General features: G+C 44.1%; 1 protein-coding gene across 3 annotated transcripts in view; it reads right to left on the bottom strand.

Moving 5' to 3' along the window:
* HS1BP3 (HCLS1 binding protein 3) overlaps positions 1 to 22,749 on the bottom strand; it is a 53,947-nt gene that overhangs the window by 16,730 nt on the left and 14,468 nt on the right. For all 3 annotated transcript variants that reach the window (XM_064411811.1, XM_064411809.1, XM_064411810.1), the window contains exons 3-4: positions 21,587 to 21,794; positions 19,460 to 19,679 (exon numbers count right to left, since the gene is read on the bottom strand). In XM_064411811.1, the coding sequence (XP_064267881.1) occupies positions 19,460 to 19,679; positions 21,587 to 21,794 (428 nt within the window). The remainder of the gene's footprint in view (positions 1 to 19,459; positions 19,680 to 21,586; positions 21,795 to 22,749) is intronic.

Below are 22,749 nucleotides of genomic sequence, written 5' to 3'. Positions count from 1 at the left end.
CCCTGGATGTAACTACTTAACACAATTTGGAACTTCAGGGAAGTTACAGAGGGCTAAAAATAAAGCTATTTTAGAAATCAGAAAAGTTAAAAAAGTAGAACATAAGCATGGGCTAGTGAGCATTGCCCTGATGCTCAGTAAAATTACAGAAAGGCAGATTATCAGATATAATCAGTCAGTAATTAAAAGAGAATTCATTACTAAAATCTGTCCAGAGTCATGCTATCTTCTTTTCATGAACCTTGATTAATAATGGTATCTTACCCAAGGTGTCACATAGCAATCCTGAAAGTTCCCAGCATTTCTTTCTAAAGCAGGAGCAGGACAATGGAAGTTTCTCTCCTCTGGGTCCTGCAGACAATGATCTCAGTGCACCATTGCAGGAACCTGCTTCTCTATGGAGATCCTGAGCCATCTCTGCACTAACTTGGACACTCAGATGCCACAAGCAACAGGGGATAAAACCAAAACACTCTTTTGGTAGGACAAGGACACGAGAATATGATGTCTGTCTATGAATTAGTAAAAGAGCTACAAGGCAAACATGATGATGGCAGCAACAGGGTTTGATCCACACCAGCTTTTATCATGCCCTTAATTCTCTTTCTCTATCTGTCTGTCTGGCAGGACTGGATTTCAAATTGATACAAGGAGAGAAGCATTGATCTTTGCTTTCTCTGTTCTGGTGCACCTTTTTTTCCCTTGTGTCCAGCTTTTACAATTTCTGCCCAATTCTATCCTTTTTCCCCTTTTCATCCCTCCTCCTCATTTTCCCAATGTTTCTGGCCAGTATCAGACATTTTCTTGCTCCACCTCCAGAGTCTGCAGTGCTGCCTCACCCTCCAGACTGACAATAAGGCTTCCTTGTCATCTTGAATTCCCTTCTTCATATCATGTACCTCTCACTCTCCAGACCTTTGTTCTGGACTCTTCTTTTTCTGCCTTAACCCTAAAGATTATTATCATTGGTCAAATTATGCTCCTGAAAAAGACCCCAGGCAGTAACTGAAGGAGAAACAGGAAACTGCACTTGGAAAGTGGGAAAATGCAGATGAGACAAATGGAAGGAGAAAAAAAGGACAGAACTAAGCAGAGGTAACAGTAGGCAAAACAAGAGAAAGGGGAGAGGTTGAAGCTGATCACAAATGAGAACTAGCTTTTAAGTGCTAGCCCCTAAAAATAAACAACATTTACTAGTCAGTTTTCAATAAAAGGCAAAATTCATGTCAAATCTTAAATAAATGCAAAGTCTTTCTAATGAAACAATGCTTTATCAGGAAATAAAATGAGGGAGAACAGTTGTACTTAAAAATTCTGCAAGACATTATCCCTTGGTTTATTTCCTTTAAAGTAAAATTCAAGCTAAAGAAGTTACTTTCAGGAATAGTTACATTTCAGGAGTTACTTCTCAGGAAACTTTCTTTCAATCCTATAAAAATTACACTCTAAGAAAAAAAAAATCCATTATCTTACATTAATTAATGATTGCTGCAGGTCTGTAGCTCCAAAACTAACAAATTCTTGAGTAAGGACTGTGTTGCCTGCAAAGTGATGTCTATATGCAGTATATCTCAGCGATAAAATGTGCCACAAGAATTTAAATTTGACCACTGTAACGGAATCCCAACATCATCCCTTTATGAGACATTCTTCACAAACACCCTGAGAAGCTTCACAATCCAAGTCACCCAAGCTGAAACAGCATGTGAAAAAAAACTTGCTAGTAAGCATGTTTTCTGCCACACTCTCAACAGATTTGGGAGCAAACACTTAAAAAGAAGGCCTCACAAAGAGGGAGTTAAAGGTACTAAAAGTATGCAATGCCATGTTGAGAATTCTTACAAGTAGCAGCTGTAAGTGACAAATGCAAATAGCAACCATTTTGGAGAAGTGATTTGTTTCTTCAACACTGAAATGGTGAAACCTGCTCCCCTCCTGACACTAACTTACTACTGTAGCTTCTTGTTAGATCTGTTTTCTGAAAAACCACTGAACGTGTGAATAGCTGACACCTCATTTTCAGATGTGTTGGGCACTCACACCTCATGGAACAGCAGTCACAAAATGGTTTGGGTTGGAAGGGACAGTAGCATCACCTATTCCAAGTCCCCTGTTGTGTACATGGACACCTGCCCTTAGGCTGCTCAGAGCCCATCCAACCTGGCCTTGCACACTTCCAGGGCTGGGGCATCCACAGCTTCTCTAGGCCAGTGTCTCACCACCTTTATTGTGCCTGTATCTCATCTAAATCTACCCATCTAAATCTACTCATCTAAATCTTCAGCTTCACACTGAAGTTTTATAAATTGTCGTCCCACTACAGGCCTTGGCAAGGTCTAATCAGCAACAGTGTGGTGCCTCCTTCCCAGGACAGGCAGGCTGTTTGCAACTGCTACCTCCACTTAATAAAGTTTTAATTTTGGGTTCTTTAATCTTTGCCTCCTCACAAGAGCATGTAGTTCAGCCCCCTGGACTCACAGTGTGCTCCTCAGGAGGAGATAATTTCCACTTTGCTGCTGCTTCACCTGAATTCACTCCTCACCACATCCTACAGCAGAAGGGGTACAAGAGCCCAGACTGCAGACACAACCCTAATTTTTCTGTCTGTGAACAGAAAAGTTTCAAATAGGATAGAGGACGTTTGCATAAAGAACTTCTGGCCTCTCTAATCCCTGACACTCCATATAAAACTCAGTCTGAAGGGTACCTTTCCTTTTCCTTGCCTGGTACCTGCACAGACCACCCCCCAGCCTACAGAAATCCTCTAGCACATGATGTTCCAGTCTAAAATTTTGTCTGACACATCTGCCACACCACATCTAAAGAGCTTATGAGAAGCTCAAGAGGGGCCAGTTACCAAGGCAGGGAGCAGATTCCAGCAGCAGCCAAGCAGGATTTGCATCACCTCCAGGAGGGATGATGGGGCTGAGCCTGGTTCCCCACTGCCTTCCCTCCCCCACATCTTGCTGCTCACAGAGGTCACTTTTTCCTCTTGGCCGTGCCATGGGTGAAACAGACCTCCCACCACAACTCAGAGATGGCTCCACAGGAACTACAAGAGAGAAGGACACAGTGAGACATTGTCAGAGCTAAATGGCACTGCTGTTGCAGACACGGTGCTGTGCTCCAGCTGCTGCCTCTCCTGCTGATCATGACATCAAAACAGCTTCCATAAAAAGAGAACACTGCTCTCCTGCCTACAGGTCCCTTGTGATGATTTTTTTTTTTTTTTTTAACAGAGGTAGGATGAAATTGCTCTGGGTGAAATATTCCCTAGGCCAAGGATATACCTAGTGCATGAAGCAGTCCATGTGAAGTTGCAGACACTGCTGGAGGTCAGACTGTAGGAACAGTCACACCAGAGAGCACCCCAGACACAATCTCTCCCTCCTAAGCCAGATTCTGAGGCTCTGCAGTGGTGGCTGCCCAGGGGCTGCTTTCTGCTCTAAGCAGAAAAACGGATGATGAAATTCTGCATTTTGTAATTGGATTCCTATGTATGATTTTATTGCTAACTAGCTTGATTTCTCAGTAGAGAAGCTTTTACAAGGTCAGTAATTCCAGGGGGTGGCACTGAGCTCCAGGGAGAGGCTCAGGAGGGGGGGCCAGTGGGGAAGCACCACAAACCCCTTGGGGAGCACAGCAGGGCCAGGCACTGAATCACTGGAACCTGCTAAGTGCCAGCAAGCCACAACACGTGACTGAAAGAAGAAGAAATGAGCAGTTTTCTCAAGTGCTCTGGCTTATGCATGCAATCCAGCTCAGTGCTGGTGTTATTTGGCAGCCACGACAATATTCCAAAATCTTAACAAAATTCACTCCCCTCCTACTGGCAACAAATCTCTGAGCTCAGCTCAGCCAGAGGACACTTGCTATTCCCACAGCACTCTTCAGAGCTGGCAGAGAGATGATCTCAGGCTTCCAGCTAGCATCTCACACCCCCAGAGGACTGATTATGACTTGACACAAACAACACAGGCCTGTAGATCCACAAAGTGACTCCTTGCAGACCCCACTCCTTGCTCCTGCTCAGCCACCTGATGCTCTGCTCCTGCCCAGCAGCCCCTCGAGATGGCTGTATTAAACCCTGAAGACTCCTGTGCTGCAAGGGGTGCAGCAGGGAAGATGGATCAGGGAGCACACAGTGGGTAGAAATGCTGGTAAACATCTCAGGCTCTCATACCACAGATAACATGAAATCATGAAATCTTAGGCTTGTGTGGGGACAAAAAGCAACAAACATAGAGTTCCAACAGCCAAGGAGAGCTCTTTCTAGGCTTAGCTAGTGGTCACTCACAGTGTGAGCCAGGTTTAGCTACTGATCACTCACCTGTGAGCTAACTTGATCCTTTGGGTCAGTTTGCTGACTCACAGATCCTAAATTCATTCAAAGAACATTAAAGCTCTACACTGTAAAGACTCTTGTACCATCTAGTAACTTGGAGATGTGAGAAATTACCTGAGGTTGGGGAAAGGAGGATCTTTGGTTGAATACAGAGAGGGAACACAAACTGTATCACTGATCTCTGTCAGTAAGAGGGATGACTGAAAAAGTGCTGAAATGATGCTGATGAGAGCAGGGGAGTAGCAATTACAAATAACTGCACAATGGTTTGAGTTTTTACTCCCTCGTGTTTCAGTGGCTATGGCAGTGTTGGAGGAAGAATGGTCATCACAGACAGGAAACACAGACCCAGAGCACTTCAGGATTTGGATCCATAAGCAGAAATTCTACAACAGTCCTCCCACATGCCACACAGCAAGGACAGAGAAAACCACAGGGTCAGTGTAGCTGTAAACATATAGTACAGATCAGATATGGTCAAAATGCTGATTCACAGGGCTGACTTCTTCCTGTAGCCAACCCCTTCATGCTGCTCACCCAGTTCCTGACCTTGCTCCTGTCTCTCTTCATCTTCCTTTGCTATTCCAAGAAGGGACATTGGTACCTGTACAGGGTTTGCATGGCAAGGTTTTGGTAGTGGGCAGGGGCTACAGGAGAGGCTTCTGTGAGAAAATCCTGCAAGCTTCCCCATGTCTGACAGAGGAAATGCCAGCCAGCTCCAAGAGGGACTCCTCAGTGGCCAAGGCTGAGCCCATCAGCCATGGCAGCAGTGCCTCTGTGACAGCACAGATAAGGGGGAAAAACTATTCTGCAACTGCAGCCAGGAGAGAATGAGAACGTGAGAGAAACTGTCCTGCAGATGCCCAGGGCAGTGAAGAAGGCAGAGAAGATGCTCCAGGGGCTAGAGCAGAGATTCCCCTGCAGCCCCTGGTGAGGCAGCTGCAGAGATCCACCTGCAGCCTGTGGAGGATCCCAACCCAGATCAGAGGGATGCCTGAAGGAGGCTGTGACCTTGTGGGGACCCCACACTGGAGCAGGCTCCTGGCAGGACCTGTGGCCCATGGACAGAGGAGCCATGCTGGAGCAGGTTTGCTGGCAGGACTTGTGACCCCAAGGGAGAAAGATGTGAGGAGTCCTCCCCCTGAGGAGAAGGAACTGCAGAGACAACACATGATGAAGTGACCCCAGCCCCCGTTCCCCATCCCCCTGCACTGCTGGTGGGGAGGTAGAGAAAACCAGGAGCAAAATTGAGTCCAGGAAGAAGAGGGAGGTAGGGGAAAGGCATTTTATAATTCAATTTTATTTCTCATTGTCCTGCTCTGATTTGACTGGTAATAAATTCAGTTTATTTCCCAAATTCACTGTGACAGTCACTGGTGAATAATCTCACTCTGTCCTTACCTCAACCCATGAGTCTGTCATTATAATTTCCCTCCCATGCACAGCTGAGGAGGGCAGTGATGGAGTGGCTTTGGAAAGATTTTGATACTGAATTCCACAGCAGAGGTGCCATGAGCACAGGAGGCAGCACACACTCTACCCTGCTGAACAAGAGGGCTGGTGCAGGACTGTATCCATACTTTAAAACACTTGGACTTGGTCTTCCCTTGCTTTCTGTGGCATTCTGGAATTAATGTTTATTCTGCAACTGTTTTTAACTTCAAAGTGCTTGAAATGACATGAGAGTTGTGCTGGAGCTCTGCAAAGTCATAGCCTGAACTGGTGCTCATGATGTGCTTTGGGCACAGAACAAAGGCACATGGGGTTGTTTGAAGGAGCAAAGGCTGGTGTGATACTGCCAGAGGAGTGTATATGGAGGGAAGCTTGATGTCCATGTCACCTTCTAGAAAGGGTCCTTGCAAGGTACCAGCCCCTTCCAGGTAAGCAGAGAGCAGAAAGGAGACTGCTGTCCTTTGCCATGTTGTCCGTTTGGCTGTAGGGCTTACGGACACCTCAACACCTTTCATAATATCCACCAGCAGCACACAACAGCACCATGGCAGCATCCCTCCTGTGAGCAATGGTGCTGTGCTGCCAACAGCTGGAAAAGGACTGGCAGACCAAGGAAATTCCCCCACGAGAGTAAGGGATACAACAGGCTGGTAACATCTCCAGCACCACCTCCCAAGAGCAACTAAACCAGTGCTTACTGACAACAAATCACAATGTTTGGATAGCCCTAAAACACCTCACAGCCTTTCAGAACTCACTCTCTGCACCTCTGCATGTCAGGGCACGCCAGCATTGTTCCTTTACGGATCAGGAATGCAATGTGGTCCTGAAAACCAGAAGTGAGCTATCTGCAGCCTAAACAGGATGTCTTTGAAATGAAAAATTGAAACTAATTCTCCTTAGATGCTGGTGCACAGTTCTAGACCATGTGCTTCTCCTTCCTGTTCCAGCATCCTGCATTGTGTGGCACTGCCCTTGTTCTTGGCAGCATCACTGAACAAATAAAAACAACTCCAGTGAGGTCAGGGTTTGGTATAACAGCCCCTGAGGGATGAAGTGAGGGTTAACCCTCAGGAGTCTCTTGAGAACACATTTTCTTTTTTCTGTATTACAGGAACAGTTGGGGCCATGGCTCTGTCACTCACAGCCAAGAGGAGAAAGATGGATGATTCAGGAATAAGTTTCCAGGACAAGACTGTTAACACCCAGCAACAGCCTATGCTGGCAGATAACCCATCACACAGATGAAAAATGAGATGTCTGTTGCAAACAGGTCCAGATAATGCAGTAAGTTCTCATTAGCCACACAGGCACAGGGCGTGGCTTTCTCCAGTGGGATGATTGAAAGAGGGCTCTAGGGAGCGTGGCCAGCAGGAGTGTGGCACAGCAGCTCACACAGGCAGGGCTGCAGGTTTCCTCCTGCTAGTGGGGTTTTCAATTTGTTGTTGGTTTTGTCTTCGTTGGCTGGTTGGTTTTGGGTTTTTTTTTTTAGTAATGCTTTTTACATGATCAAAAACTGCAGTTAGTGAAAGTCTATGTAGCCAAACAGAACCCTCCAAAGAGGATGTGTCTGGCCAGACCCATTCCTGCGCAGAGTGTTTGAGCTTATCAGTGGAACCAGGGGATGTTGCAGAAGCCTGCCTGCAGTGTGAACAGGTAAATGATCTCCTCTCACTGGTGTCTAAGCTTAGGGAGGAAGTTGAAAGACTAAGAAGTATTAGGAAAAGTGAAAGGAAAACAGATTGGTGGGGTTTTGCCCTTCCATCCTTGAGGGAGGCCCACCAGGAGTCAGAGGACTCCCATGCCTCCCACTGTCAAGCACCAGGAAGACACCTGGTGGATGAAGGGGAGTGGAAATGGGTCCCTACTCAGGAAGGTAATAAAAATTCCTCCCGACCCCCATCACCTACCCAGGAGTTAATTCAGAATAGGTATGAGGGCCTGGATCTAGAGGGTCAGCCAGATGATGTAGAAGAAAATTATCTGCCCAGGGAGCCTCCCAGTTACGCTTCATCTGTCAGACAGATCACCTCCTCTAACATCAAAAAGGAAAGAAAGGTTATCATGGTGAGTGACTCCCTTCTGAGGGCAACAGAGGACCCCATATATTGACCAGACCCATCCCACATGGAGATCTGCTGCCTGCCTGGGGCCCAGGTACAGGATATCACTGAGAGACTCCCTGGGCTCACTCAGCCCTCTGATTATTACCCACTCCTGACACTCCAAGCTGGCAGTGATGAGATGGAAAAGAAGAGTATCAGGGCAACAAAAAGGGACTTTAGGGCACTGGGTCAGGTGGTTGACAGGGCAAGAGCAAAGGTAGTGTTCTGTTCAGTCCCTTTGGTGGCAGAAAAAAATGATGAAAGGAATAGGAGAGCCCACATTATCGACAAGTGGCCCAAGGGTTGGTGTCATCAGCAGAATTTTGGGTTCTTTGATCATGGGGCAACTTTTACAGCACCTGGCCTGTTGGTACTGGATGGGCCTCATCTCTCTGTTATGGGCAGAAGGATTTTAGCTCATGAACTGGTGGAACTCATTGAGAAGGCTTTGAACTAGGTTTGAAGGGGGAAGGAGATGCTGTTGGGCTGTCTGGAAGCAGGCCCAAGGGCAGTAAGCCTGAAATAGGAGTGTAATCAGCAGCCCAGCTGAGGTGCATGTATACAATGTGTGCATCATGGGCAACAAACTGGAAGAGCTGGAGGCCATGGTCCAGCAGCAGAGCTGTGATGTAATTGCCTTCACAGAAACATGGTGGGATGACTCACATAGCTGGAGTGCTGCACTGGATGGCTACAAGCTCTTAGGAGAGACAGGAAATGGAGAAGAGGTGGAGGGGTGGCCCTTTATATTAGGGAGGACTTTGGTGCCATAGGTATTGAAACTAATGACTATGAAGTTGAATGCCTGCGGGTAAGAATTAAGGGAAGGCCACAAGGCTCACATCCTACTGGGAATCTGCTATCATTCACCCAGCCAGGAAGAAGAGGTGGACAACTTATCCCATAAGCAGCTGGAGAATGTGCCCTGATGGCCACGAAGGCCAATGGCTCCTGGCCTGGATCAGGAATAGTGTGGTCAGCAGAAGCAAGGGAGGTAATTCTTCCCCTGTACTTGGCACTGGTGAGGCCACACCTTGAGTGCTGTGTCCAGTTCTGGCTCCTCAGTTTGGGAAGGACATTGAGACACTTGAGCACATCCAGAGGAGGCAATGAGGCTGGAGAGAGGCTTGGAACACAAACCCTGAGAGGAACGACTGAGGGAGCTGGGGGTGTTTAGCCTGGAAAAAAGGAGACTCAGGGGTGACCTTATCACTCTACAACTTCCTGAAAGGTGGCTGTAGTCAGGTGGGGGTTGGTCTCTTTCTCCAGGCAGCAACAGACAAGCAGAGGACACAGTCTCAAGCTGCATCAAGGGAAATATAGGTTGGTTATCAGGAAAAGAGTGATAAAGTACTGGAATGGTCTGCCTGGGGAGGTGGTGGAGTCACCATCTCTGAATGTGTTAAAAAAAGACTGGATGTGGCACTTGGTGCCATGGTTTAGTTGAGGTGTCAGGGAATGCTTTGGACCTGATGATCTTGAAGGTCTCTTCCAACCCGGTGATTCTGTGATTCTTTAAGATGGTTTTGAGGGCATGACACCATATTTTGTGTTTAATGACGCAATCAAGTATGCCTCAGATGCTATTGCAGACAAAAAGCAATAAAGCAAGGAACAGAGAAGCTTGCAAGTCTTCCATTCAAACCACTCCAATCCATTTGTGTATCGTGACAAATAAAGAGCAGTTATTACAGAAAATTGTGGTTCAGAGAGCAGACCTCAGAAAATAACCTATACTAGTGAAAATCAAAATCAAGACCTTGTCCAAGCCGTGTGATACACCACAGATCACACCCACAGGGCTGAGCTCTGTTACAGCCCCAAAGAGGCAGCTGCAGGCTGGTTCCTGACTGTGCCACCACCCAGCAGAGTGCCAGCTGAGAGGAGCCAGCAGCCACACCCAACCTTGCTGCAAAATGCAAAATACCCCTGGGGGTTTATGGCCATTGAGCATCCTCAGGTGCCAGGGATACACTCAGTACTGCCTGCACCTCTTACAGGGCTCCAACAGCTCCAATCCTGACTCCTAAAAATGCACATTCCTCAGGCTGCCCTGAGGGCAACAAAAGGCCAACAACAGCAAATAAATGTGGTGAGTGCATGGGCTGGGATTATGGTGCACAGTAACTGCCTTGTGAGTTTTTAGCATGCTCTCCAGCATGAATTTGGCCCAGGCTAATTACTGCTTTCCCAAATGATGCCTGGACAAAGTTTAGCGATCAGTACAAGCTTAGGGCCCTTCCTAAGGGCCATGTTTTGGACATGGCCAGTTTGCTCTGGGGAGCGGAAGAATTCAACTGTTGGACAGAAGCTACTTTATTCTAGTTGGCAAAAGCAACACTACAGTTCCTGTCTGCTTTTATGTCCTAGTTTAGCCACAGTCAAACCACCTACCACAGTTGTGTATTTCACTTTCATAATGAATCTTACTCCCTCTATGATTTGGACATGATTGAGCATATCAGGCAATATGGAAAGAAAGGGTTTGACTCTTACCCAAAATGTACAGAAGGTAATGGAAACCATTTCTTTTGCTTCAACAACAACGTCATTAACAACTATCTGAATGGCATATTTCTGTGCAAAGGGAAACTTTACCCTAGGCAGATCTATAAAATCAGTTTTATTCCTTTTACTAAAGGGATAATGGAGAAATCTAACTTTTAAGTACTGTGATATGACCCAAGAAATTCAAGTGCAGAATGAAGAGCTGCTGACTCCCAGATGCATCTGTCCTTAGGGCCATTCCTTTTTAATTGACACTTCAGATGATTCCAGACCTGGCCAAACGTTGCAAGGGGCAGCAGTAAAAGATAGGATCCCCATGTGTGTTAATTAGTACCAATCTATAGTTATATAGCTAAATCATGCATTTTTTGCAAAGTTTTACAGATTGCTTTCAAAAATGGTTTTCCAAAAGCTGATTCTTTGATCCTTTGAAATGAAGACAGAGATGTCTGCAGCAGGTCCATGGGGAAAATGAACAATGGTTTTATTAAGTCTGCTGAATTAGGAACCTGACAGCATCAGATGAAAGGAAAAACAAGTCTCCCATTTCAACTTAAACTGAGCACACATTCACCCCACAGACAGCTTCTTCAGTGCACAGTAAAGCAATAGGGCAGCTCTGAATCCATCCCTCATTAGCAGTCTGTCTCATCTGTGAGCAGTTCCCTGCATCTGTCCATTAAAGATTTCCCCTGCCCTGGTGAAAGGAGCAGGCTCATCGATGAGGTAATGCTTTTTTATTCTAATTAAGGACTTGAGTCATCCTATTATTGTAAAGTCCATGAAACAAAACATGTTTAAATCTGCCCAATTACATCATGTTCAATCCTCTTCCAAAGGAGAAGTAAAAAAAAAAAGACACTTTTGATTCTGTGTGGTCATAAATTTATGCTGCAGCGTCTCTAAAGGATCTCCTGCCTCCTGCTCCTCTCCTTCTCAGTTAAGTAAGGACTTGCTGGATATGCCTGCAGAGCAGCTCACAGCAGCTCCTGCACAGCTTCAGTGCTGCCTAGCTCTGCTACAAATGCCTGCACATCCTGCCAAAACCAAAAGCCAGGAGTTCACTCAGAGGACTACGGGAATTATTTAAAAGCTGGTACCAGCTAGTGGCAATGGCATTTCATTCCAGTTCCCTGATATTACTTGGTTCTACAGTTCTTCTGTATACAGAAAAGTACTCCTTTAGTACATTGTAAACAATGAACCAGGTCTGTTAAAAATCCTGTGAAATCTTTCTTAAAAGGAGACAATCTACTTTAGCAATCTGGTCAAATCCCAAGCTGAGTCTTTGCATTTACATGGGTGCAATTCTCTCTGCATTTCCAGTTGAATTAAGTGTTCTTCATTTATGGTGCTGCAATGCAGTGTTGCATGAAGCAATTAAGTCCTTGCTGCATTTTACCCCAGGTGAAGTTACATTTGTGTTCTGCTTGGAAACACCACTGGATGGTACACAGCTGTAACACTACACAGACTAGAGAGCTATTTTCAGCCCTTTGGGCTTAGGATGATGGCATAAACACAAATTAACTATTTATAAAACCCATTAAAGTATATTCAGTGTTCTAATCAGAGAGAAAATGAAGCACATTAAAATAATGACTTAAACTCTTTCCCAGAGGATTCTCATGTTCCAGCTGTGGATGTACTGGAATCACTCAAGCCAGTCATGACAGAAACTCATCACTGAACTTTAAGTCTGGCAATTGCTTAAAAACCTGGGGAAATAATGACTGCATAATCTCATGGGACTAAAAATCCAACACTAGACAGGGAAATATGAATGCAGATAAGGACAATGCTGGCACAGGGAGGACTCACAAGTTTTCCTTAGGTCAGGGAAATGACTATTTCCAAAAGAAAAGAAAACACAGAGCGGCCAATTTTAGAGCTGTGACTTGTGTATCCACTCCAAATCTCTCTGGCAGTGTGAGTGCCCTAGCTCTGATCCCAAGGTACAGTTCTTTCTGATTGCCAGGGACAGACATAGCAGCAACCACCTGTGCAATACACTCTCCTGAAGGAGTGCTTATGGATGGAATATATGTCAACTACAAGTCCAGGAGTACCTAAAAATCTCAGTTTTCCTGAGCATAATTCCATTCAGTCTGCCCTCCCAACGAAAAGCCATGAGAGAAGAGGGTCAAGTTTTTCACACATCCAACTTGATTTCCGTGGCTGGGAAGTACAGCTAGGAAAGGGTCTCAGTTCCACCACTTGGAGCCACACAAGCCTTGGTAGAGTTATCTCAAGAGAACAGGTTTCTGCCACTCAGAAGACTTAACACAGAATGACTCTAAGACCAGCTAAACATGGTTTAATTTTCCATTGTTTTCTTTCAATCACCCTCGACCTCTCATTTTTGGGAGCACAGCAAGATTTTCAGTAAGGAAACACATTGGAAGCTGTTCTCAGGAGATGGGATTGGTGGCAGAAAAGAAAGGAAAGCTCTCTGCATAGGAAACACCACTCACAAAGTACCTAAAAAACAAAAATGTTCAGGAGACAAAGTGGAGAGACAGAATTCCTGCAAGAATAGCATCCCTGCCAGTCTGCTTTACTCCCAAGACACTCAGTTAAAACAATCCAAGGAGAGGCTACAAGGTTGCCCCTAAAAAAGGTTGAGACCAGAAAATCTATGAAAAGTAAAGCAGGCTTATCCTCTAACTGGGTAGGTAATACAGAATTTTTGCTCCCTTTTCTTCTCTCTTTGATGGAGCAGAACACCATACCAGACTGTGATCTTTGGTTTTCAGAAAAATTTCATCTGTCAGTAGAAGACCAATGGGGTTGTTTACTGGGATGTTGTGAGCTGCCAATCTGACAGCAGCTGGATTGGAATTGTGACAAATACTTGTGTCACTTGGCAAAGTGATGGTCAAACATGCCTCACAACCTAAGCTTGTGACTCAACAACTGACAGAAAATAGAGATTTGTCTGTTTAAATCTCTGAAGGCCTCACAGCTGTGAGCACAGATACACACACTGCTAGGAAAACAAAGCTCTCTTTTCTTTCATTGTTTTGACTATCTGAATTTTGTTAAAGAAAAAATAACCTGTATCTTTACTCTTCTTTGATGTTTTTACACTTTCACTCTCTTTTAGCTAACCGGGACACACAGACAAGTTGTTTTTATGCTTTGTATAAATCCTACTGGATTCAGAGGGGAACCAAGCATGTACCTGGCTCCACCAAAAGGCAGCTGTGAGTTTGTGAGTGGCTGAGGAGCAGGATGCCTGAGTAGTGGCAGGAATACAACCCTGCCAGCCAAGGACCAGAAGGCACAGCAGCTGAACACATTTTGACAAGTTTGCTCCAGACCATCTGTCCAGCAGACAGCAGCTGTGCCACAACACCACTCCAGCCTGCAGAAATTTTCTTCCTTGGAGGGGAAAATCCATGAGCAAGTACGCTACCCTCACCTATTACAGCTCTGGGCACTCCAACAGTAAAACCACTTGGAAAGATGCTGAATGCAGGATTCCCTTTAAGCTGATTTCTGCCTCTCCATCAGCCACTCTCAGCTGCCCAAGGTTTCTGGCAGAGAAAGCAAGATCAAATGTTGCCACTCAATTCTTCCCCAAAGACAGAAGGCCGAGGCCATTCTAGGCTCTTCTGCCACAACAGGGGAGAGGAAAGGAAAGGGAGCACTGGGATCAACAACTCAGGAGTCAAGCTCTAGCCTGGCTGCCACTATGGGGCTGGGAAACACAGAGGTGTAGGATGCAACCCAGAAACAACTACTGGCTTGTGTACCAACCCACCTCCTCCTGCAGCCTGCAGGCTCTGGCAAGGTCAGGGCTGGCTCCTGGCTGCTCATTCCCTGCCAATCTGCTGCTCCAAGCCATCACCTACTTCATCTGCAGCCAGGAAAACATTGAGTGCCTTAATAATCTCCTTACCAATAATCTCCTTACCAACTACACCCAGCAACAGCAAACCTCTAGCACTAGAGGTACTTGAGCTTGACCCCAGCAACAACCAGCTACAAAGAATTAAAAAACCCCTGCCAGAAGACAACCAAAACGTTAGCCCTCACCAGCCCCATCCTTTCCTAACTATTGTCAGGACTTATCTGTGTTTAAACACAACAGATGCAAAGCTTCCACCTACCCATGTGTCTGTATTCCTCAGGAGAGGCACAAATTTGGATGAGGAGAAGTCATAAGGAAATCCTCTGAAACAATAGTAAAGGCACAGAGTCAAGACAGAAACTCTCCAGGATGCATGATGAGATAGAAGAACTCCTGCCTAGGGAATACTCACCTCTGAAGAGTTTGCCAAGAAAAACCTATGCCTGGGGAAATATATGCTGTCATCGAAAGATTTAGGGAGGCAGAAGAAAAAGGACGGAAGGGAGGAACCCTGTGTGGAGGAGAGGCTGCAGAGAGCTGATGAAGACAGGAAAAAAAGCTCAGGAAAAGGTGGGTTCTCCCAAAGTGGTGAACAAATATTACCTCAGAAGGTAATTGCAGCTGAAGAAATGCATGCACTGAAAGGGCTGCTGCATGTTTTAACCCACGAGGCAGCCACACTCCTGTTGCAGAATTACTGCTGCTTTGTTCAGAGGAGCTGCTTCACAGTCATTTTAATCAGCTGCTGTCTGAGGATTTTTGGAATGAACTGACTACAAGTACTAAATTCAGTTGTTGTGACTACAAAGTGGGAGGAGAGGGATGCTAAAGCTCTTGGCTTCAAAATATAAACAGTAAAACTCTGTATTTTACCCATAGAGGAAGAAGACAAAACCCAATTCAGTTACTTCATGTGTTTTAAATTGCTTTAAGAAGAATACCTGGAAATGTGAACTTGATCTTGCTTGGATTAAGCACCCAACTGGATGCCTGACTTGTCTACAGAAAGCCAAGCCCCAGGGTAGACTGAGGGCAGAGTGGAGAAAGATAGCAGCAGGCAGAAAGCTCTGTGGGTAGAAGAACAGGGGACATACTGGTTTTTTGAGTAATTCCTTCACAGCCTGGGCCTGAGCACAGGAGCTCAGTTCAACAGTTCAAGCTGTTGGAACTGCCCCTGGTACACCCTGGCATGGGACAACCTGCCTTCTCCCAAACCATCCCAATCACAGCCCAGGAGGCAGCACAGGCCAGCAGGCACTTGCAGTGGGCATTCTGGACACAGCCAACCTCCCTGAGAGGACAGGAGAATGTCACTGTACAGCCACGGCCAGGTCAGCCCTGGCTGAGCACTGCTGCTGCCCTGGATCCCTGCTGCACACAGCTCCCCTCACTCACTGGCAAATCACACCTTTTTCCATTGCAGAATTTTCAACAGTACCACCAAGTTCAGCTCATCCAACTTGTGCTGCTCTTCCATGCCTTGTCCTTCAGAGGATTAACCTCTTTCAGACCCATTGCTCTTGTTTCTTTCATTTCTAAAGGCATACCAGTTGGAGAATTCCCTGCAACTGAGACTAGCCACACAATACTATTTTGCAATTTATGAGGAAAATACTCTAAAACATTTTTTAAAAATACTGCACCTTTAAAAACTCTGATACCAAAGCACTTGGTAGCCTACTAAGGATTTAAAAATATGTATCTCTAAATGTTCAGCTCTATGGATTTAAAGAAGAGTGACAAAGAGTGGTGACAAAGCTAAGTCAATATATCTAATATTGTCCCTACAATGGGGAGTTACTTACATATCTGATTTCCTACTTGTAAGGGAATTAAAACACTTTAACAAAGGAATATTATAAGATTGTGGCTAAAGGGAAAACAAGTGAAAAAAAAACTCCAAACCCATGAGATGCACCTCTAAAAAAATGCTGTGAGAGCCTTACAGTGACTTATAAGTCACTGTATACTTAAAGTGCTAAGAAAACTGAAAGAGAACTAAAAGTGTTCCATTGCTACAAAAGTGAGTACACTACAATTCATTCCCTTATGCACAGCTGATATCAAAGCATAGTCTTACTCTGCAGTAGGAGTGATTTTTCTTATAGGACCTGTATATTGTGTCCAAAGCTGAAAAGATTTCTACAAATGTTCAGGAAAACTTGCAGAGTAATTAGTGACAATACACTGAAATACCACTACTCCAAACTATCAAAAAAGGCAGAGGGTGAAGAGAAGAACATATATTTCAATCAATTTCAACACTGCATCCTACAAATATAAGTTAATATTGAGCACCTTTTATGCTAGGAAGAACCAGGCTTCTGGGGTAAAAAAAAAAAATATAAAGGAGGAGGCATGTTGAAAGATGAAAACTTAATGAGAAATATGTATTGTTTTTGACATGTTCCTGGTTTGGATAGCAAAACCCCAAGTCTTTCTGTTGTTAAGAATCCCAGAATCACCCTGCTAACACAGAGAGAAAGCTTTGAGGCATAAGAACCATACAACAGAGAAACACAAAGTTTGTAGATCATCATTAATATCCATAAAAGAGGAGGAGCTGAACTGGCAAGTGAGTTTGCCCACCTGACATCAAAGAACAACTCAGACACAGCCCTGAAAGCGAGGCAGAGAATCAGCACCACTGGGATGTCTCTTCCAGGCAAAAGGAACAAGGCCATTATGAGCTTCCACCTGGGTGAACACCAGCAATACACAACCAGGAAAAAAAAGGCTCTAGCTTAGCATTTTACCCCTAAGGCCTGATATTTAACTGGATATTGGGTGGTTCAGCAGCACAGCAGCAGTGCTGGGCCAAATCCAATTCACAGCCTTCTGGCCCAGGAGGAGAAGTTGTTACCAAATGAAGCATGCTGACAGCATATGGAGCCTGTGCTACTGGAGCAGTTTCATCCTCATCCAGAAAGCAAAAACCTGTAAGATCATGCCAAACACATGATTCAATTTAGGTTGGAGCTCTGCTGCTCAAAGCACTCTGGACTGCCCTACTTCACAAAATGGACTGGCTTGTTTCAGTGCTGACTCTACAGCTTTCCAAAGGTTTTTCAGAGAGGAAAAGAGTATGGATTTTTTTTCCCCTTTTTAACCTGAATTTACTAGGCACTGGGGGACAATTTACTACTAAACACATTTATCTATCTTCTTCACCTCCTGTTTATTCATTCCCATGCCAAAATAACTTCAAGCACACATGAAGCACTAAAGCTGTGGGGCTTCAGCTCTCTCTTCAAAGCAAGCAAGAACCAAACATTTTAACAGGCATAGAAGACACCCTAAAATATCCCCTGAGAACTGCCTATCCACTGACCACTATCTCCTGCCTTTGGCCTCTCACCTAGACACCTCTTACTAGAAGGCACAGAGCTGGGATACAGTGCTGATGTACAATCTGATCTCCATTGATGTGAGCTGAAAATAATTTCCATGGAAGCAGGGTGAGTTACAGGAGAACAGAGACAATGAAAAATCCACCTCTGAATTCTTGTTTCCACTTTCACGTTTCTGCCCCAACACTGTACATGTGAGAATCACAAAAAACAATAATAAATAGATATGGAAGTTTCTTGTATAGATAGCCAGCCACTGTTTTAGGGTGAAAAACATCTGACTGCATAACTGCTGCTGCAGAGCTGCAGCTCTGTCCCAGTGAAGACCATACTTCTTATATAAATGAAGTTATTTTGATTCAGTAAGAATTCTGTACTTGGAAGGAACTGAAGCAATAAACTAAATGAGGATTAAATACCAGATCTTGTCATCCTTCAGTGCATTAGAAGACCAAAATAATCAAGATTTTAAAATGCTGTGTCAAGCTGTGCAGAGGAGAAAAGCAAACTTCTTGCTTGTTTTGGCATAGCAAGCTCTTTACAGCTTCTATTTGTTGTAAGTTGGAAAATATAACATTGCATTTGCTAACCCAATAGATCATTTTCCTATCCAAAAAAGGACAACTGCTTTTGTAAAAATACAAACTATGGACCATTTTGTGGGAAGTATTGCTTTATCTAACTTCTCATTGTAAACAGTTATTTAATTTTTTCAACTCTCCTTAAACAAAAGAATAATTTTGATGCTGAGTAATTAAGCACATTTTGTTGAAAGAGCAATAGTTAATGTTTTCTGGTGATCTTTTTCTGGTGAATCTTTTCTGATTTAAAGGATTAAATACTTCAAGTAAAAAGGACAACATCTGGGCATCCATGATTACATGTGGTTATAATAGCAGGAGGAAAGTCCAAATAGTGCTTCCAGTATTATTCATCTTATTTGACCAAACTTAGTGTAGGAGACTCCAGCTTAGACCTAGAGTGAATGATCCCCTGGAAACGATTTAACGCCACTGGGAAATGGCAAGAGAAGGCTCTGGCTTGCTACACTCAGTTACTCTCTACTGCTATGCAGAAGCATTTGGAAAGCACAGTCTAGATCCAAGACAACATTCAGTAGCTGTTGTTGACTCTGCAGGGCTGGAACCATCCAGTTGGGTCAGTCAGCGCTTACTGAAGATCAAAACAGCTACACCTTCTTCACTTGGACATCTAAAGCCTGAGACACCCTAGGGAGTCATTGATACTCATGATCCCAGCACAGAAAAACTTTATTTGCTTCCAGACTTTAGTAGTTAGAAATCAGTTTGGAATTCAGTGAGAAATTCCATCTTAAAGTGAAGAAAATTACTGGACAGGTAAAGACACCCAGATCCCAGTATCAGGAAGCTTTGACCCCATCACTGTTTCTCAAGCTGTAACTGCATATGCCTTAGTGGCATTTAGCATGTGACGCCTTCAGACAAAGGAAAAAGGAAAGAAAAGCCACAAGTGAGCTGAAAAGCAGTTCCAGACACTGTGACCAGAGTGTCCTGTGTACTCCAGAAGGCACATCCACTGGATGCTGGAGAGCTGATGCTTTGTGGTGGAACCCTGCAGTGCCCAGCAAAGTACCTTCTGCAGCTGGGACTGTTACCAAGGCACTCCCTGTCACCTTGATGTCCTGAGGAATGTACTAAAAAGGCACTACAAAGTCTCTTCCTTCTATCAAAGCACCTCATTCATGAACTGCAGAGGCTTGTCCTCCCCTGTGAAATTTAGTGATGTGAGGACAATGACATACAACAGCCTTATTCAGAAAGGCTGAAGTCTAAATACCTAATTTACAGGATTTTAGCCATACCTGATTATACCAAGAGGGTCTAAAATTTCCTCTTCTTCCTCATCTCCCCCTTCTTCTTTCTCCCATTTTTTGACATCTTCCACTGATAAAAGCTGTGAGATTAAGTCAGGTGTCTTCTCCTCTTTGAAAAAATCCAAGGCCTCATTTTCTTCATCTTCTTTCTCCCTGTCATCAGGCAAGTTTTTACCCTTGAAGTCAACAGTACTGGAAGATTTTGTTCCTGCAAAACATAGTAATGGAGGCAAAACTGAGTATACAAGATAACAACTACAGGCTTTTTATACCTTGCAGTTGTTCCTGAGAGTTTTGTTTGAGGAACGAAGGACATGATCAGCTTTTGTGAAATTTCAAAACACTCCCACTGTTCTCTTTATTCACTATGTGTCATTATGTTTCTGATCTGTTTACTGATTCAAAGTAGTTAAGTAGAGAAAGATAGAGGAAATGAATTTTATCTGAGACACAGCAGCACATGTCAAATCTGCTTATTTATGCTCCTTCTACAGTCAACAGAAACAACAGAATTTCCACATGGTGATTCATGCCATCCAAATGAAGTCATGTGAATTTCTCGTTGAAGTGATTTCTCTTCTACTGGCTACAGAGACACTGTAAATACTCTGCATAGATGTAGGTAGCTAAGTTTCACATAGCTAGTAGAGATAACATCCTCTTTTTGATACAATGTAATTAACTTGGGCTAAAATTAGAGCATTGGGCAGCATGTTTCTACAGCAGCTCTTCAGTTTACACCGAAAAATGAAGCCTGAAGTTCTAACACCCTTCAGTATGCAAGATGCATCCAGCCCAGCAAATTCAGCCAACTGGAAAAGAAAACCAAGTCTTCTCACCATACTTGTTACATGCAAAGGCCAGCAGAATGAGGAGAAAATGGTTCCTTGTTGTCGAGTTTCTGAATGTCCAGGGAAGCAATTTAAAATCATGAGACCAGCTAAAAAAAAAAAAGGCTGCTGAAAACTGTGATGACTAAAATTCATGGTTGTACCATCTTGACTATTGAAGTAACATGGCATGGGAGAGTCATCTCACCCAGCTTTTCATGTCTGCATCTGCCAAATCAGGGTAAGACTGACATTACTCTAAGGCACATTCTGATTTCACATTACTTGCACAGAATGCAGTCCAGCCTAGTTCAGCTGCAGACATGCACCATGGTTAGGTTAACCGGCATGCAAAGATCAGTCAACATGAATTCTGAATTCTCTGTGCAAGGGATCTGCTTTCAAGAGAATACTGCCCAAGGGAAAAAAGCCCAAACAAAAACCTTACCACCTGGATTTTGCCACACATTAAGCAGCTTTGGCCCCTTTGACTTTAGGGAGCTCCCAATTTCACAGAACCAATCTGGCCACACCTGACACTTCTGCAAAATGGGCTGGTTACACTTGTTAGCTTCTTGCAACTTCACTTACTTAAAAGTAACCCTCCACTAAGAATCCTGCACAGCACCAGGCTGGAGTGTTTCATGCTCAGCAGCCCTCAGCTGAATTAAAAGCAGAGAACTCTTATGTTCCACTCATTCAGTAAGTCCCTGCTATGCCCAAGGGACCTAAGAAAGGTACTATATGAATCATTAGACAAGACAACAAGAGCTGGACATAAGGCTAAGGAAAACTAAGAAAAAAAAATTAAAAATAAACTAAAGATAAAAATAACTAGCTAGACAATGTGTTTAACTAATAAAGAACCTGTCTTCCATTTAAATCTTTCTCAGAGTAAATAATTTGCACGAAAACCAGACAAAACATGGAAGAGTTGTCACTAAGGGAGACCCTGCACTGTCCCTTTAGGGTCCATCTCCCCACTGACAATGTATGACTATTTAGCCTTCTAAACTTACATGCTCTGAAGCACAGCAGGAAATCAGAGACAGGCTAGCACAATGCTTGCTTTGGAGGTACCTATCAACATGTCTGAATGAGGAACACTGAGAGGAGGGAGAAGCACTAGCAAACACAACTGTGCAGCACTGTAAATGCACATGAGGATATTTTCAGTGACAGCCTTTATTCTGGCACCCTCTAGTTTTTGGTTGCCCAAATCAAGAACTTTACACTTCCATAAAGCACACTCATGGGAGAGGGGACACTCACATCTTTTAGTTACCTAAAAATTCCAGTAACTCAGGACTCGTTGCTAGATCCTCATCTTTGGAGATGAATTTCATGATATCATTGAACATAGCTCTTCGTTCAGAGATGTCAGATTCCCCCACAAAGAGAACTTTTCTAGGCAGGAGTGGAAGAGAAACCTGTGGATACCGTGCTGTCAGTCTCTGGTAGAGCTCCTCAATCTCGCTGTACTTCTTGGAAACCTGCAAAGAAAATGTGTTGCTTGGGTTCATTTCTTTTCAGGAGAGACAGGAGCAGCAAAGCAGCAGTGAAGTGATGTGAAACATTAACTGTGGAAGTGGAAAACCATGTATTACCAAGGAGCTTTACACATGGCCTAGCAAAACCCTGCTATGTATCCAGTGAATCCTTAAGCATTGTTGCTAGTCTTCTAATTCTGTTATTAAAAATCCACTGCTTAATGGAATTAAAGTTCATTGCCAGAATCCATTTGTCTGACTCATCAGCTAATGAAATACTGGGAAGGTCACTGAAGCAGATACTTTTCTGACAGCAGGAATCCTTGTCCACTAAAAGTGATGCCCAGTCCTGAAAGACAGGAGGGAAGAAAAGCCCTGCCTGGTAGGTACATGGTGGAGAAAGCTGCCCATGTCTTTGCACCACTGTCTCATTCCTCACTCCTGGTGGCTTCAGTGCCCTTTGGCTGCTTAGACCTAAAAAACTGTCATGTTTTCTGCCCTGAAGAGCACATGACACAAAAACCTAAGGGCAAAGACCTCAGCTGACCCCTGACTATTCAGTTTATCCATCAGAAAATAAAAATCAACAACTTGGCCATGGCCTGAAAGGTTCTCATACAGGGAGAAGATGCCAGCAGAGTTATTCCTTCTGTGGACAAAGACAGGAAGCCTGAGGAGAAACAAGGCTCAAGATATTACAAGGAAAGCAATAGCTATGGGAATGTTGGTTAGAAAAGGTGTGGCTTTTATGCCACATTAAGTATTGAATTCAGTACCTTAAACCAATATACAAAACCCACACACAAACAAAACACTATTTCTAAGTGACATTACAGATGCAATGAGGGTGACTTCCCTGCTCTGTGGTGTTATACAGATAATATATTTGTCAAGGCCCTCCATGGATCCATAATCTACCAAACTGTTTCAATTAATACAGAGATGAAAAACAACCCAA

The sequence above is a fragment of the Passer domesticus genome, chromosome 3 (assembly GCF_036417665.1).
Source record: "Passer domesticus isolate bPasDom1 chromosome 3, bPasDom1.hap1, whole genome shotgun sequence".
Classification (NCBI taxonomy): Eukaryota; Metazoa; Chordata; class Aves; order Passeriformes; family Passeridae; genus Passer; species Passer domesticus.
Note: the sequence above shows the minus strand (reverse complement) of the source record. Positions and strands in the feature narration are given on the sequence as shown.